General features: G+C 36.8%; 1 protein-coding gene across 1 annotated transcript; it reads left to right on the top strand.

The window, feature by feature from the left end:
• The first annotated feature begins 698 nt into the window (after nucleotides 1-698).
• LOC123832897 (acyl-CoA-binding domain-containing protein 7-like) lies at nucleotides 699-956 on the top strand. The gene has a single exon (XM_045860735.1). It carries the CDS (start codon nucleotides 699-701, stop codon nucleotides 954-956), a length of 258 nt encoding a protein of 85 aa, XP_045716691.1.
• The last annotated feature ends 12782 nt before the right edge of the window (nucleotides 957-13738 follow it).

Genomic DNA, 13738 nt, shown 5'->3' with positions numbered 1-13738 from the left:
CCTAAATTAGTGTCATTATTTTATCTATGGGAAGATAATCAGTCAGTATCCTGAAGAAAAGAGGGCAGTTTTCTATTTATTAGCTTTCTTATGGAAATTCCCTTCAAAAGAAATTTTTCATTGTACTTACATCATTGAAAGACATGCTTACCTAGTTAAAGAAATCACTAGAAGATGGACACATTGCCTACAATGGAAACAAAATACCTAGCTCTCAGAGCAAGGGTCTCAGCAGCAAACCCACCAGGCATTCATCCAGCCAGAGTTGAACACAAAGCATGATCTCTGCCCCAGACAGCTTTCCATGTATGAGAGAGAGAAGCTAGAATAAGACAGGCACACCTATGGGGCTGAGGCTCACATCAGGGTAGCTGCTTGGTAAGCAGGTCACCAGAGAAGCAAGGCAATTTGAGTAGGTGACAAGTTTTTAGGAACATGACACTACTGTGGTAGTGTCTAGGAGGAGATAAACTAAATTAGAATTGTTAAAGAACACAATTCAACCTAGTAAATTTAAAGATCTAATTGACTCTATTAAGTGAGTCACGAGTTGGGCAGCATCCCACCTAGCACCTAGCACTGTGTTCCCAGGGATTGTGCAAAATGGAAGGAAAGAAGGGTGAGGCGAGGAACCATTTACAATGGAACCAAAAAGGAAATAAGCATCTGGAGTGTGGCAGTGGAAGGGTGTCACCACCATGTCCCTGCAGGCTGATTTTGATCAGGCAGCCAAAGATGTGAGGAAGCTGAAAACAAGGCCAGATGATGAAGAACTGGAAGAACTCTACGGGCTCTACAAACAGTCTGTAATTGGAGACATCCATATTGAGTGTCCAGGAATGTCAAATTTAAAAGGCAAAACTAAGTGGGAAGCATGGAACCTCCAAAAAGAATTATTGAAAGAAGATGTCATGAATGCCTATATTTCCAAAGCAAAGGACCTGATAGAAAAATAATGAAATTTAGAATCCAGCATATGAAAAAACTTTCCCTTTGAAGCCTTCATAATGGTATCATGACCTAATATTAGGGGAGAAACACATTTTTAACTCTTCATATCATGAATGTTTTTGCAGTAACATGAATTATAATCCTTAAGAGATATAATGAAACTACATATTTAAGGAAGTTTTACTTGCTAAAACAAGGTGAATGTTTTTTACATTTAAAAAGTTATCTTTAGCCCTAGCTTGTGTGGTTTAGTGGAGTGAGTGCCAGCCTGTGAAATGAAAGGTCTCTGGTTCAATTCCTGGTCAGGGCACATGTGTGGGTTTTGGGCCAGGTCCCTGGTTGGGGGCACACGAGAGGCAGCCGATTGATGTTTCTCTTGCACATAGATGTTTCTCTCCCATTCTTTCTCTCTTCCCCTCTCTCTCAAAATAAACAAATGAAACCTTAAAAAAATTGAACTGAAAAGGTTGTTTTTAGACCAGGACCTCTTTTTTTATGGTGTGGGAGAGGAACTGCAAGGGCTTTTATCAGATGGATTGCTTCTTCTTTCTATGGGAAGAAGGGATGGAGAGGGCCCACATGAGAGATTACGTCATTCATGTTAACTGGAAAATTTCAGACTGGTTATTAAGATTCTATTTCTGAGAGAGGTTAAGATAGCAATTAAGTCAGGTATTAAATCTCCATTTGGTGTCATGGGCTTTGGCACTAGTAATTACATTTGGGGGCTTATAGCTTTCTTTTTAACAAGATGTAGGATAAAAACCTCTCATAGAAATGGGGTTGGAGCTGGACCTACAGGATAAGGAGCCAGCTATGCAAAGATCTGGAAGAAGAGCATTCCAGACAGAAGGCAGTGCAGACACCTAGAATGTGTGGTGCGAGGAGACAGCAGGTTAGAGGAAAATCAGAGGTACCCAATGAATGAGCAAAGGTAGGAATTGAGACAATGAGATCAGAAAGGAAGGCAAGAAATAAAAGCCAATCTGTCCATTCTGACAAAAAATTTCATGGGTGGCTCATAAGAGAGGCCACATTTGGATATACAGAGCCAGGCAGGGCTCTTTAAGTCAAATTCAGCCCACCCCATATACACACAGCCTAACAATAAGCCATGGCCCAATGCCTCTCTTACTTGCCAAGACAATGATGCAACTCATTCTTTACTTCATGTTCTTCCTCTATTCGTTCTGTTGGTTCCCTAAACTTTGGTCTACCACTCTTGTAATTCACCCCCAGACTCTCTGATCCCAAACTATCTGCTAGAAAGACATATCTCTGCCCTTAGTCTGGGCCAGAAGGGACCAGAGTAGCCAAGCCTGTCCATGCAGCTGCCTGCCAAGGGAAAGGAACTGGATAAAAAGAAGACACCCCCATCCTCCAACTGTAGCCTAGAAACTGTGAATGGACTGAAGGAGCCATGGGCAGGAAGAATGACTGCCATGGAATAGAAACTGGAGCTACATGGGAACCCAGGGAAAGCCACAAATTCTAGTAGAAGCAAAGACCGTGGGTGTGGCCTGGTTTCTTGACTCTGTTCTTCCTCTCTGCCTCTCAGAGGATGGTAGCTTTGTTAGTGTATCAAGTCCCATATTCCCGCTGGTAAGGCATCTGTTGGAAGTTGTCTCCACCACTAGACTAACCTGCAAGAACTACATGTACTCATCTTTGTATATTCAGTGGGTAGCAAGCACATTGCTCAAGTAATATTTGTTAAAAAATTAGAGATATGCAGTGATATATGTCTGTGATGTTCATTACAGCATTATAATAAAAAATCAGAAATTGTCTAAATATACAAAGATGGGGTCAATTTTTTATAACCATAATACAGAGAATTATATGATGAAAATTTTGTTTTAGGAAACATGCATCTATAGAAAATAATTCATAACAGAGAAATGAGAGAGAGAGAGAGAGACTTATTTTCTCTCCAGATTTACTCTCAACTTTACTTCACAGGATGGTGACAGGGCATGGTTTCCTGGGACCATTCCAGTTTATGCTGTAGTCCTGGATTCATTGGCATCATGAGTAATTCACTCCTTCTCACTCTCAAAAGTGTCCTTATTCTCATACCAGATTTTAAAGTCACCCTTTAGCTCTGCATCCATCAAGGAATCCCAGACATGTAGGCATGATAGCCTTGTCTCTTGTGTCCTGTCTTCTAGCTGGGCTGATCTAGGAGTAGAACTAAATGGTGATTGACAGTAGGGTGGAGGCCAAGGAGGCACAAGAGTTTATTCCTCCAGATCCCTCTCTGCAAAGCCAGTCTGGTCCTGTTGTACTTCTCTGCCAAAAAGCCAGGCAGCTCTCTTCATACAGTCTCTCCATCTCCAGGTCCTGGACCCCTTCCTTTCATTACCCCATTAGGCTTCTAGGTCAAGTCAGACTCCTTGCTGTTTTCCCTGATCCTTCCAGTTACCCCTGTTCCTTCCAGTTTCCCTACAAGCAACTCATATCTTTACAGATAGTCTTTTTATGAAACTCATCAGTTCATCCCAATTGAGTGTGCCATCTGTTTTGTACTGGCACCTGGCTGATTAACAGAGACAGCAACAGAAACAGACAGACAGAAGAAAGAAAGAGAGAGAAAGAAAGAAAGAGAAAGAGAGAAGGAAGGAAGGAAGGAAGAAAGGAAGGAAGGAAGGAAGGAAGAAAGGAAGGAAGGAAGGAAGGAAGGAAGGAAGGAAAGAAAGAAAGAAAGAAAGAAAGAAAGAAAGAAAGAAAGAAAGAAAGAAAGAAAGAAAGAAAGAAAGAAAGAAAGAAAGAAAAAAAGAAAGAAAGAAAGAGGGAAGAAAGAAAAGAAAGATTACCAAAGTATTCTCAGTGGTTATCTCTGTGGCGCAAAAGTATGGGTGATATTCTAAGGCCTTTGTGTTTTGACATTGTCTCATTTTTTTCCATTTAGCTTGTATTTAGTGTTTAGACAAATGATACAAAATAAGGTGCAAATTCTCTGAAGAAACTGATAAATTATTGAAATACCTTTCTCTGACCTCTAGAATCAGAGTTCATGTTCAAGCTTGATTCATGTTTACACTAAAATGTGCTGCTTATGAATGTATGTTCAGTTTAAAGATCATTACTGTTATGCTTGCCATTTATGGAACCATCACTATGACATCCTGTTTAAGTCCATTATTTTACTTAATCCTTGCAACAACCAAAGATAGGTGTTTTTAATCCCATATTATAGGAGAGAAAATGAAAGTACATAGAAATTCTGTCATCTGCCCAAGTCCATTTAGGTAAGAAGAGGCAGAGCCAAGGTTTAAGCCCACTCTCTCAGTCACTGCCTCCCAGAAATAACACAGACATGCACATAGACAAGTTAATTAGAGCACGGCATAAAATCCCTTTGAGAACAGACTGGTTTTTTGTTCTAAAAGAATTAATTGACCTTTTGATTATGCAAATATCAAGTAAGAAAAAAATCTATTCTCTTCATCTTTAAGAAGGGGCCTTGGATAGGAGAGCTATGTTCGAGGGGACTCGTATTAGTAGTGGCCCAAGAATTTAGAGACATGGTGGTTCCCAAGATTAAGGAGAAAAGCTACCAGCAGGCAACCCTGGTGGAGAAGCCAGGGTAGATTCTTATCTATGAGCTGTTGTTTGCATGTTTTCTGCATTGTAATGCCCATTTGGTTTTCCCTGCTGTTCAGTATATCTCATTAATATAGTTTGGTCTCATCCAGCCCAAGGTGAATTAACTATAATCTGTTTCCTCAGGTAACATTGAAGTGGCTTAAGGAAAGGAAGAGAAGGCCGGCACAGGTGTGGAGCAGTGATCCGGAGCCAGACCACTGGCTAGGTCAGGTGACCTCCAGAATCAAGCTCTGGGAACACATGCCCTAGGGATTCTCAGAGATCTGTGGGGTGATGACTTTGGCGGGGGGTGGGGGGGGCACACACTGGATTTTCTGTAGCCAAGCAAGATGGAGGCTCTTGCAGTCTTAACTTGAGGATAAAAAAGGAAATGTGAGCTCAGTTTGTGCTCAGTTTTTATGAATATGTGAATATAAGATACATATATCAGCCAATCTCCTAAATCAAAAATTATGTATTGATTTAGTTTCTTTGATAATTGAGGATGGTAATGAGGCTGGACCTTTAGTCAGAGGTTTATTGGCAGTATGTATTCATCTTAGTGTGCTCTACTACTTTTATGTTTTCAGTTTTTAAATTTCAATGTTAATACATCTGAAATTTATTTTAAATTTTTACCCACTGTCTAAATTCTACTTATTGAATTTATCCTTTCCCAAATGAATTGAGATATCCCATTTTTGGAGCTTTAAAATATTACACATATGTGTATATCTATTTCTGTTCTGGCTTTCCTCAAATTTGTAAGAAAGAGATTTATCTTGCAAGATGCATTTTAAAAAGAATTCTAAGGTCAAATAAGCCTAATAACTATTGTGTATAATAACTCCTTAGAAATTAACAATGTATATCAGTAAATTAAACATCCAGAGCAGTCCTAACACCTTTACACAACTTATGGTCCTAAGGTTCGTCGATACACATCTACATATTGTTCTATTCTGTTCTATGAATTCACCTCACTATTTCAATACCAGTAGGAAAAAACTTAATGGAATTATCATTGCTTTATAGTAAACACTACTATCTTATAAGGAAAGTACCCATATTGCTCTTTGTTTTCAAAATTGGTTTGGTGATTTTGAGCATGGTTTTGCTTTCTAAAAATTTTAGAATAATCGAGTTGCATTTTAATATCTCCCCCATTAGTATCCTCATTATGTTCACCTAAATTCAGAACAATTTGGGGTAGAATTCACATATTAAAAATTGAAAATCCTCTAATTCAGAAACTTTGTATTTCACTCAATTTATTCAACTTTGTTTTTACCATGCACAGTAAAAAATTTCAGTTTTCTTCACATAGTTGGTACACATTTTTGTTAACTTAATTCTAAATATTTTACATATTGACTGTAGTTAGGCATAAAATTGTTTCACATTATTTTTAGGTGACTATTATTAATACACAGTAAAGTCTATATTTTCATAATTATAATGCAACACTTTATTGAATGTACATATTAGTTTTAATAGTACTTACAGCTGATTTCTATATGTTTAACAAAAAGTAAAATAATAAAACTACTTATCAGCTAATTTCCTGTAACTATACTGATTATATATTTTTCTCATCTTATATTAGATAAAATTTCCAAAGCAAAAGTTAATAATATTATTGATAGTCAATATGTTTGCCTTATTGTTAATTTATAGCAAAAGACTCTAGTAATTATCTGTGAACAGGTTGCATTCTAATTGAATTTGCTTTACAAAGCAGCAACATTACCTTTGCTAAGGCAAGAGGGAACTCAGTATGAGATGATTGCAAAGAACCTGAGGAAATCAAATTTTATGATTCATCCAGCTACTTCCAGACATTCTCATTGCAATTACCAATGCCCTACATATTCAAATCTGGGCAATACATATAAACAAAACCACTTTGATTGTTTCTACTCTTACAAATTATGCTTCAATAATTAAAAGTGTTGTATGTCTTTTCATGGTGTCCTCTATGTATAAGAGTATATTGGTATGATACTGACTTATCACTGTCCTAATTCAAGTCCTTATTTTTTATCACCTAAAATCAATACATGGTATCCCTTTCACTATCTTATCCTCAAAATCCTTGTTGAATTTTGCCTCCACACAAATGTCAGAATGTTTTCTTTAAAACATGAATCTGGCTGATTGAATACCCTGATGAAATCTTTAAATACTCAACTTTCTATTGAGTTAACTTAAGTTCCTTGAATTGGCCACACAGAGCTCTTGGCAATTTGATACCATGTGTTGTTTTTGCTCAGTTTCATGATGTACCTCCCACCTCTATTTGTAGTTCCATGTGCACATCACACCGCTGCACACACCATGCCTCTGCTGTGTCCGGAATGCCTTCCCCACCTTTCCTACTTATCTTATTAGACACACAGAGGCAGCATGTCCTTCAGGAAGCCTCTCCCATTCCCATGTCTTCTTCTGCACTGGTCAAGTCAGGGTCCCTTTATCTGTGGTCCAGTAAGGTCAGTGCCTCATCTATCACTGCATTTAGATTGTTTTTATAAGTAGGTGCTATTATGTCTATCAACTTGAGGTCAGAGGTTATGTCTTATTTTGCATTGGTATTCTCTGTTCCTAATATATTTCTTAGCATATAGGAAGAACTAAATATACTTCTTTTAAACTAAAGAAAGTAAGAAACAAAGACATTTTATAAATTGTTTAGACTTATTGCCTCTTTTTAGGAGTTCTGTTGCAGCTTATGCACCAGGAATCACATCTGAAGTCTTAAGATTTTATTTTACAACATATGCTTGTGAAGTTTTTTTCCTCTAAATCAGGTATTATGTTCCCCTATTGATTACATTCTTGGGGAAACATTACATTTGCTCTAAGTTGTCATCAAATTGGTTTTCATAAAACAGAAAACTTAGCCCTTATTCAAAGGAAAATGAATCTTTTGAATTTAACATTCATAGTATTATATAATATTGTATATTGATATTTAATCATTTAATTTAGTCACAACATGTTGTGACTAAAGATGTAAGGGTTACATCTTATTTGGGCACTAATGTTTAATGGATTCTAAGGAAATAAGAGTCTATAAACAATATTTATAAAGCATTTATAATTTATCATGTAATTATCATATAATTTATCATGCTTAGGGCTTTATAACAAACTTAATCCTCAGAAACCTCTTGTAGTTGAGTGTCATTATTCTAATTTTAAAATGAGGAAACCAAGTCTCAACAATTCTTTTCATGCAGCATTATTCCACTTCTTTGCAGGAGTAAGATTTGCCAAAATAAATGATCATATTCATAAATATCTTTCCCTTCCTCTTTCTTACCTCTGAAACCATACATCCTGCTCTCTAAGAACTTCCCTCTTTTTCTTTTCACTAGGAACCTTGTTATAGAGATTAAAAAGGCTAGTTTATGCAACCGACTATTAAGAAAGCAGGGAGGGAATAGCATTTGTCATAATAGTTCCCCCTAAGTGTGCCTTCATGAATGACAGGCAGACCCACTCTGGTTCTAGACTCTTAGAGGCAGTCACTGAAACAGTCCCCTAGGACAGCACACACATTGGATCCTTCCCTCAACACATGAAATATTTACTAGGAACATTCTATCTCCCCTGTGCATACAGAGCTCAAACATTAGCAAGCTTTCCCCACCTGAAAGATAGTAAGAATCAGAAAGCAATCAAACTGCATCAAACTTGTTTATGGTCACATCAAACAGAAGAAGGCACATTGGAGTTCACTCACTCGGCTGATGCGTGAACCTCTCTTCCTCACCCAGAGCACATTTATGCCCATGTAGCATTTGTCTTTAACAACTTTCTTTGTATTGTTTTAAAATCTACTTCACATAAATAGCAGAAAAATCACCAGAGAGAAAAGCAGCCACCCCTCTCAGATGAAATGACAATCCCCAGAAATGGCAGTTGAGAGCAAAGGAAGACACCAGGACACTGCAGATGTGTGTAGAATGTTAACAATGACTAGTGAAATATTTAAGGAGAAGCTTGTCTAGGATCAACACATTAGACTGTCTTTCTATTTTAAATGCTCAAATAAGGATGTTATGAGAACAAAAAATTCTAACCAGTGCTCACTGCTTCCTCTCAGAATTCAATTCACCATTCCTCCACTGGTAATGCCGTGTCGAAATTGCAGTAAAGCTCTATATGGCCAAGTATAAGGCAGATCTTGAATAGCCCTGTAATATTATGGGTAAGGAGTCACAGCAGATGACAAATATGTTTTAATTAAATAGGGAAGCAAATGGTCTCAAACTGAAGTTTGCAGTGAACCAAGCCCTAGATATTAACTTCACAGACAAGTCAAACATGGTTTATTTTCCTCTTTTCCCAAGTTTGCTTTAAGGCTAAATAGCTTTTCTCATCTGTTACTGTATGCAGAAAAGTGTGTTGTGTTATTTTAAAATAGCTTTTGGGTGGGGTGTGTACACATGTATCTGAGTGTGTGTGTGGTTAACTAATTATTTTGTGGCAAGGAGCTACTATCATTGATGAATTGATTTCATTTAACCAAATTAACTCTGTTAGTTACATGAAAGATTAGGCACTATCGTCTTATACTGGTATGCAGAGAGTTACACAGAAGTACAAAATGTACATTGAGGGCCAATTACACATGAAGAACTACTGATAATTATGAGAGCTGGTTAATATTTCTGAATTATTAAGCCTGACAACATAATCCTGCTTTCTGTGTGGTTTGTTCTATTGATACCAGATGCTTAATGCATAGGAAAATGCGACAGTGCAATAGAAGTTAATGCTATTTTGAAAAATGAAGAAAATTACTTTGTGCAATGTGAAATGCAGCAGGCACAAGCTGAAAGTTAGAATTGGCTTTAAATAAAAGGGCGGCTGTAAGTCTGAAAGCGTATTCAGCTTCAAACATGGTTAGATCTAATTTCTGCATGCACCAGAGTTCAGAGGGCTGCTGTTGCCTTCCACCACAACAGCTGGTTGGAGACTGCCCATCTCCTATCACCGTGTCTGACAAAGGCCACTACACAGTTATGTCACAATACCCCTTCCCTCAGATGTTGAAACTGCTATGTATCCCTTCTGACAGTTCACGTCCCAATGTCACTGGAACTTTCTCACCTGTGAGGGTGTTATTTTGGGGTCACAGGTCATTTGCCATCAAGCTGATGTTCAACACTGGTTCACAGCTGTGACACTAAGGTTTTTGTACCTAAAACTAGTTTCTAGAAAGCAGCATCTAAAATAAGTGCGAACCATGCACCTGGTTAGATTTGAAAGAATGCTAGTTATAAAATTCACTTAGTGACACAAGGGAACAAAATTCACAAGGGCCAGCTGTACATAATATACCAAAGATGATTATGAGTGAATTGATATTCTTGAATTATTAACTCTGACAGTACAGTAATGTTTTTTCTTGTTTCTTCTGATATTTAGTGCAGAACAAAATGAGGTAGTAACATTATATGCTGTACTTGTGTCTAGAAAACACAAAAAGTATACATGCTACCATTGTGACTACATACAAACATGTACATACCATGTAAGAAAAGACAGATCTTCTTCAGGATTTTCACAGTTAAAGTAGGTGAATCCCCCATAGAAAGTATGAATAAGAGGGAATTTTCTGTAACAAATGGGATTGCATTTCATCGTTTGGATAAGGAAATGTGTCACTTTTGTTAACTGGTATTATTAGTTGCAGAGATAATGTGATAGATGTATTAGACTCTTCCCACAGGAACTGAAATTTCAGTTGTATGAACTTTGGTCAGTGAAATTTCTTAATGAAAATAGCTAAGTAATGACACAAAATAGGCTAAGTATACTACATGTATTAAGTTAGTCTTAATATCCTTGTGAGATGGGAACTGTCATTATCCTCATTTTGCAAATGAAGAATAGACTCAAATAGGTTAAAAAAGTTGCCCAAGATCATGCAGATATTAAGCTGCAGAACTGCGATATGAAGCCAATGAGTTTCTAGGCCACACTCTTAAAGTACACGTTAATACCAACACCACAGCCCACTTACCCATAACACCCTCACTTTCCCCTTAAGGGGAGCCAGCCTAACTGTTGTTTAGGACACAAAGTCATGGCTCTTGCTGATGCAAAGAGGTAGAGAGCCTCTATTTTCTTGCTAACAGAATAGGAGATAAATAAGGTGCAGCTATCACCACAGACATGCATTCTGTATGCTTCCATTCTTTAGCAATCACTTATACTTCATGGCATAAATGAGCTGTTTCCAGTAAAACAGGATCCAGTAAAACAGGATTTGCCAGACCAGTCAATTCTACCATCATTCACTAGCAAGAAGCTTAGTCATGACATTTTATTTTTTTAAAAAACCTCAGCAAACAACAGGAAATGCTGAGACCAAAGATATTTGTAATGTGCCAGGACACATCGGTTAGTCCTGAGTAAGTGGCAAGACTGACTGTATCAGCATTTGTTTAACCTTGAAAAAAAAAAAACCTCCAAAGAATTTTAGGTTGTTTACATACAAGGAAGTCAAATTCCATGTTTACTTTTTGCCACTTGATATTGAATTAATTCTGATATTTTCAGACAGAAAAAGAAGATCTTATCTTAGCAAAATAGTTTAAAGAAAATAATTACTTTGTATTTATGAGGGGAATATATATATAATTATAATATATTAATTCCCTTCATAATATCAATTCTTGTTCAAATTTCTTTTTATGTAGTTTATATTTTTACAACACTGTCATTTGATTTCATTTAGGAATAGGGATGTCTTCCTCCAAAAAGAGATGCTTTAGCGGGGAAGGAAATGGTAAATTACTGAAAGGAAGGAAGGAAGGGGATGTATCTTGAAGGACAATTAGCAGTTTCTCTCAGAATAATATTTCTTATTCTCCCCCTGGTTGAGAAAATTGTTGTTAAGCTATATCAAACTCCATGCAAGGGATGGTTTATGAGCATGAAGAAGGAATGAGTTTCAGGCCACAGTCCACATGGTTCAGGCAGAGCCTACTAGAGACCAGAATTTGAAGAAGCTAGGAGAATGAATGTGTCTAAGAATTTGCAGAAACTCTTTGGATTCCTAGAGGCCAGGGAATTGATATGTTGGATGCAATTTCCACTGAAATAGAAGTGGTAGAGTATTCCCCAGCTAGATGGAGTCTGGACCTCATTATTAACATTTAGAACATACTACAGTTTGCACAGACAGGAGTTCTTATATTCAGAAGTTTTAGGGCACACAGAGAAAACATAAAGAGCAAACTAATTATTAAAGTTTTATGAAGAAAAAGACCACGAAGAAAAAATTGGAGTATTACTTATCTGTGAGAACCATTTTATTTGAAATATGTCTAATGTCATAATAAATGGGCAGCAACCACTGAATTTGAGAGTGGCATTTTGGAATTCTATAGAGCAATGTTTCACAATCCTGGTAGACCATCACATTCACTCATGCAGCTTTTGTTTTAAAGAAAAAAATTAATGCCTAGGCCCATTCAAATCCAACTGAATTGAAATCTCTAGGTCCAGGGACCTTGGCATTAGTATTCTTTGTGCTGTATTCCTACCATTGAGTGATTCTAATGACTGGTGATACTGAGAACAACAGTATCACCTGTTTCAGTGGAACATTTTAATTAGGTTTTCTACTGATCATACTATAGCTGTTGGAGTTTGAATTCCTCTTTATTGATTATGTATAACTGTAATCTGATGAATAAAAAACTTACCCAGATTGAAAAACTAATTTAAGAATTTTAAACACACCTTGGTTTGATAAAATTTGTTTTAATTTCCCTTGTTTTTGGAAACAAGGAAGATGCCTTATGTAACAAGTTTATACATTTGAATTTTTCTGGGTTTTTTTAATAATGCAAGTAGTAGTTTATAAATTAAATATTTCAGTCTCTGGTAAATTTAAAGAAAGATATAACTGGAAATTTGCACAAATGCAAAACACATTTTAGAAGTGGGTATCTTCTAGAAGCTAATGATGTAAGTAATAGAATTTATAATGAGAAAATAATGTTTTCCTTTGGAAAAATTAAATAATAATTTCTTCACTCTTTATAAACTATATTTTCTAGTGCATCATCTTACTAGTTGACAACTTTGAGATAAGGTAAAATATTCAGATGTTTCTTTTTTTATCTGAGGATCTTCAAGCATGGTATGTCCTGGATATATTATTTTGAGGTTTAGGGTCAGGTAGGGTGAGGTGCTTTTGGTATATTGGAAGTGAAAATAAGGTACTCCTCAATATCTGCAGATAAAATTGTTCTCAAACAAAATAAGCTAATAAAAGTTTCATCATTTACCAAAAAATTCTCACAAATCAAATCCTCAGAAAAATCTTATCAACTTTATCTTAAAAATAATTGACTGCTTCTCACTTTAACCTTCCAGTCAGCACACCTGAGAGTCCCTATACATTCTTACTAAGTATGCCAAGAATATAAGGCCCTGACCACTGTTCACTCAAGAAACCTTTTATGGTTGTGTTTATAATGAGCAACCTGAAGGGAAGGGACAAAGAGCAGCTTTGTTTACTGTCTACTACTATAAAAGAGATAGATTTCCTAAGCTCAGTGTTCCTCAGCTGTAGCACATGCCCACCAATTATGTAGCACTCATCTGGACCCATCCATATTGCCTCCAAGGGACTTGGCAGGACAAGGGGAACTAACACAAACATGAATCTCATGCTGCTTGCTATGCCATGAGTAATAAAGTCCTTTGTCTCTGACCCAAGAGTCTCATGTCTTTTGCCAGAATCCATGAAGCAGTTACAGTTTAATATATTACCTTATAAGTAGGGTAAAATCAAATCCCATATTACTGATACTCATCAAATACCACCCTAACCCGAGACACCCTCATCTCTTACCTGGATGATTACAATAGTTTCCTCATTGGTCTCCCTGCTTGTGCCCCTTTGCTATCTTTTCTCAACACAAAAGTCAGAATAATTCTGTTAAATATAAATCTATTATGTCACTCCTCTATGTACACTCTTTAGTGTGTTCTTATCTTAGAATGAGATTCAAATTTCTTACCATGAGCCAAAGGTCCAACATTCCAACATTATCCCTCTCAACTTTGTCTCTTACTACTTTCACCCTAATTTTATCTGAACTGTCCCCTTTCCCACCTGGCACACTCCACTGTCTGTCAGCGTTTCACTAGGTTAGCTCCCTCATTTCCT

Source organism: Phyllostomus hastatus, unplaced genomic scaffold (genome assembly GCF_019186645.2).
Source record: "Phyllostomus hastatus isolate PE091 unplaced genomic scaffold, TTU_PhHast_1.1 phas_scaffold_21, whole genome shotgun sequence".
NCBI lineage: Eukaryota > Metazoa > Chordata > Mammalia > Chiroptera > Phyllostomidae > Phyllostomus > Phyllostomus hastatus.
This window is presented reverse-complemented; position numbering and strand designations above follow the sequence as displayed.

Coding starts and splice junctions, on each gene's coding strand:
- LOC123832897 (XM_045860735.1), top strand. CDS start 699: ATGTCCCTGCAGGCTGATTTTGATCAGGCAGCCAAAGATGTGAGGAAG.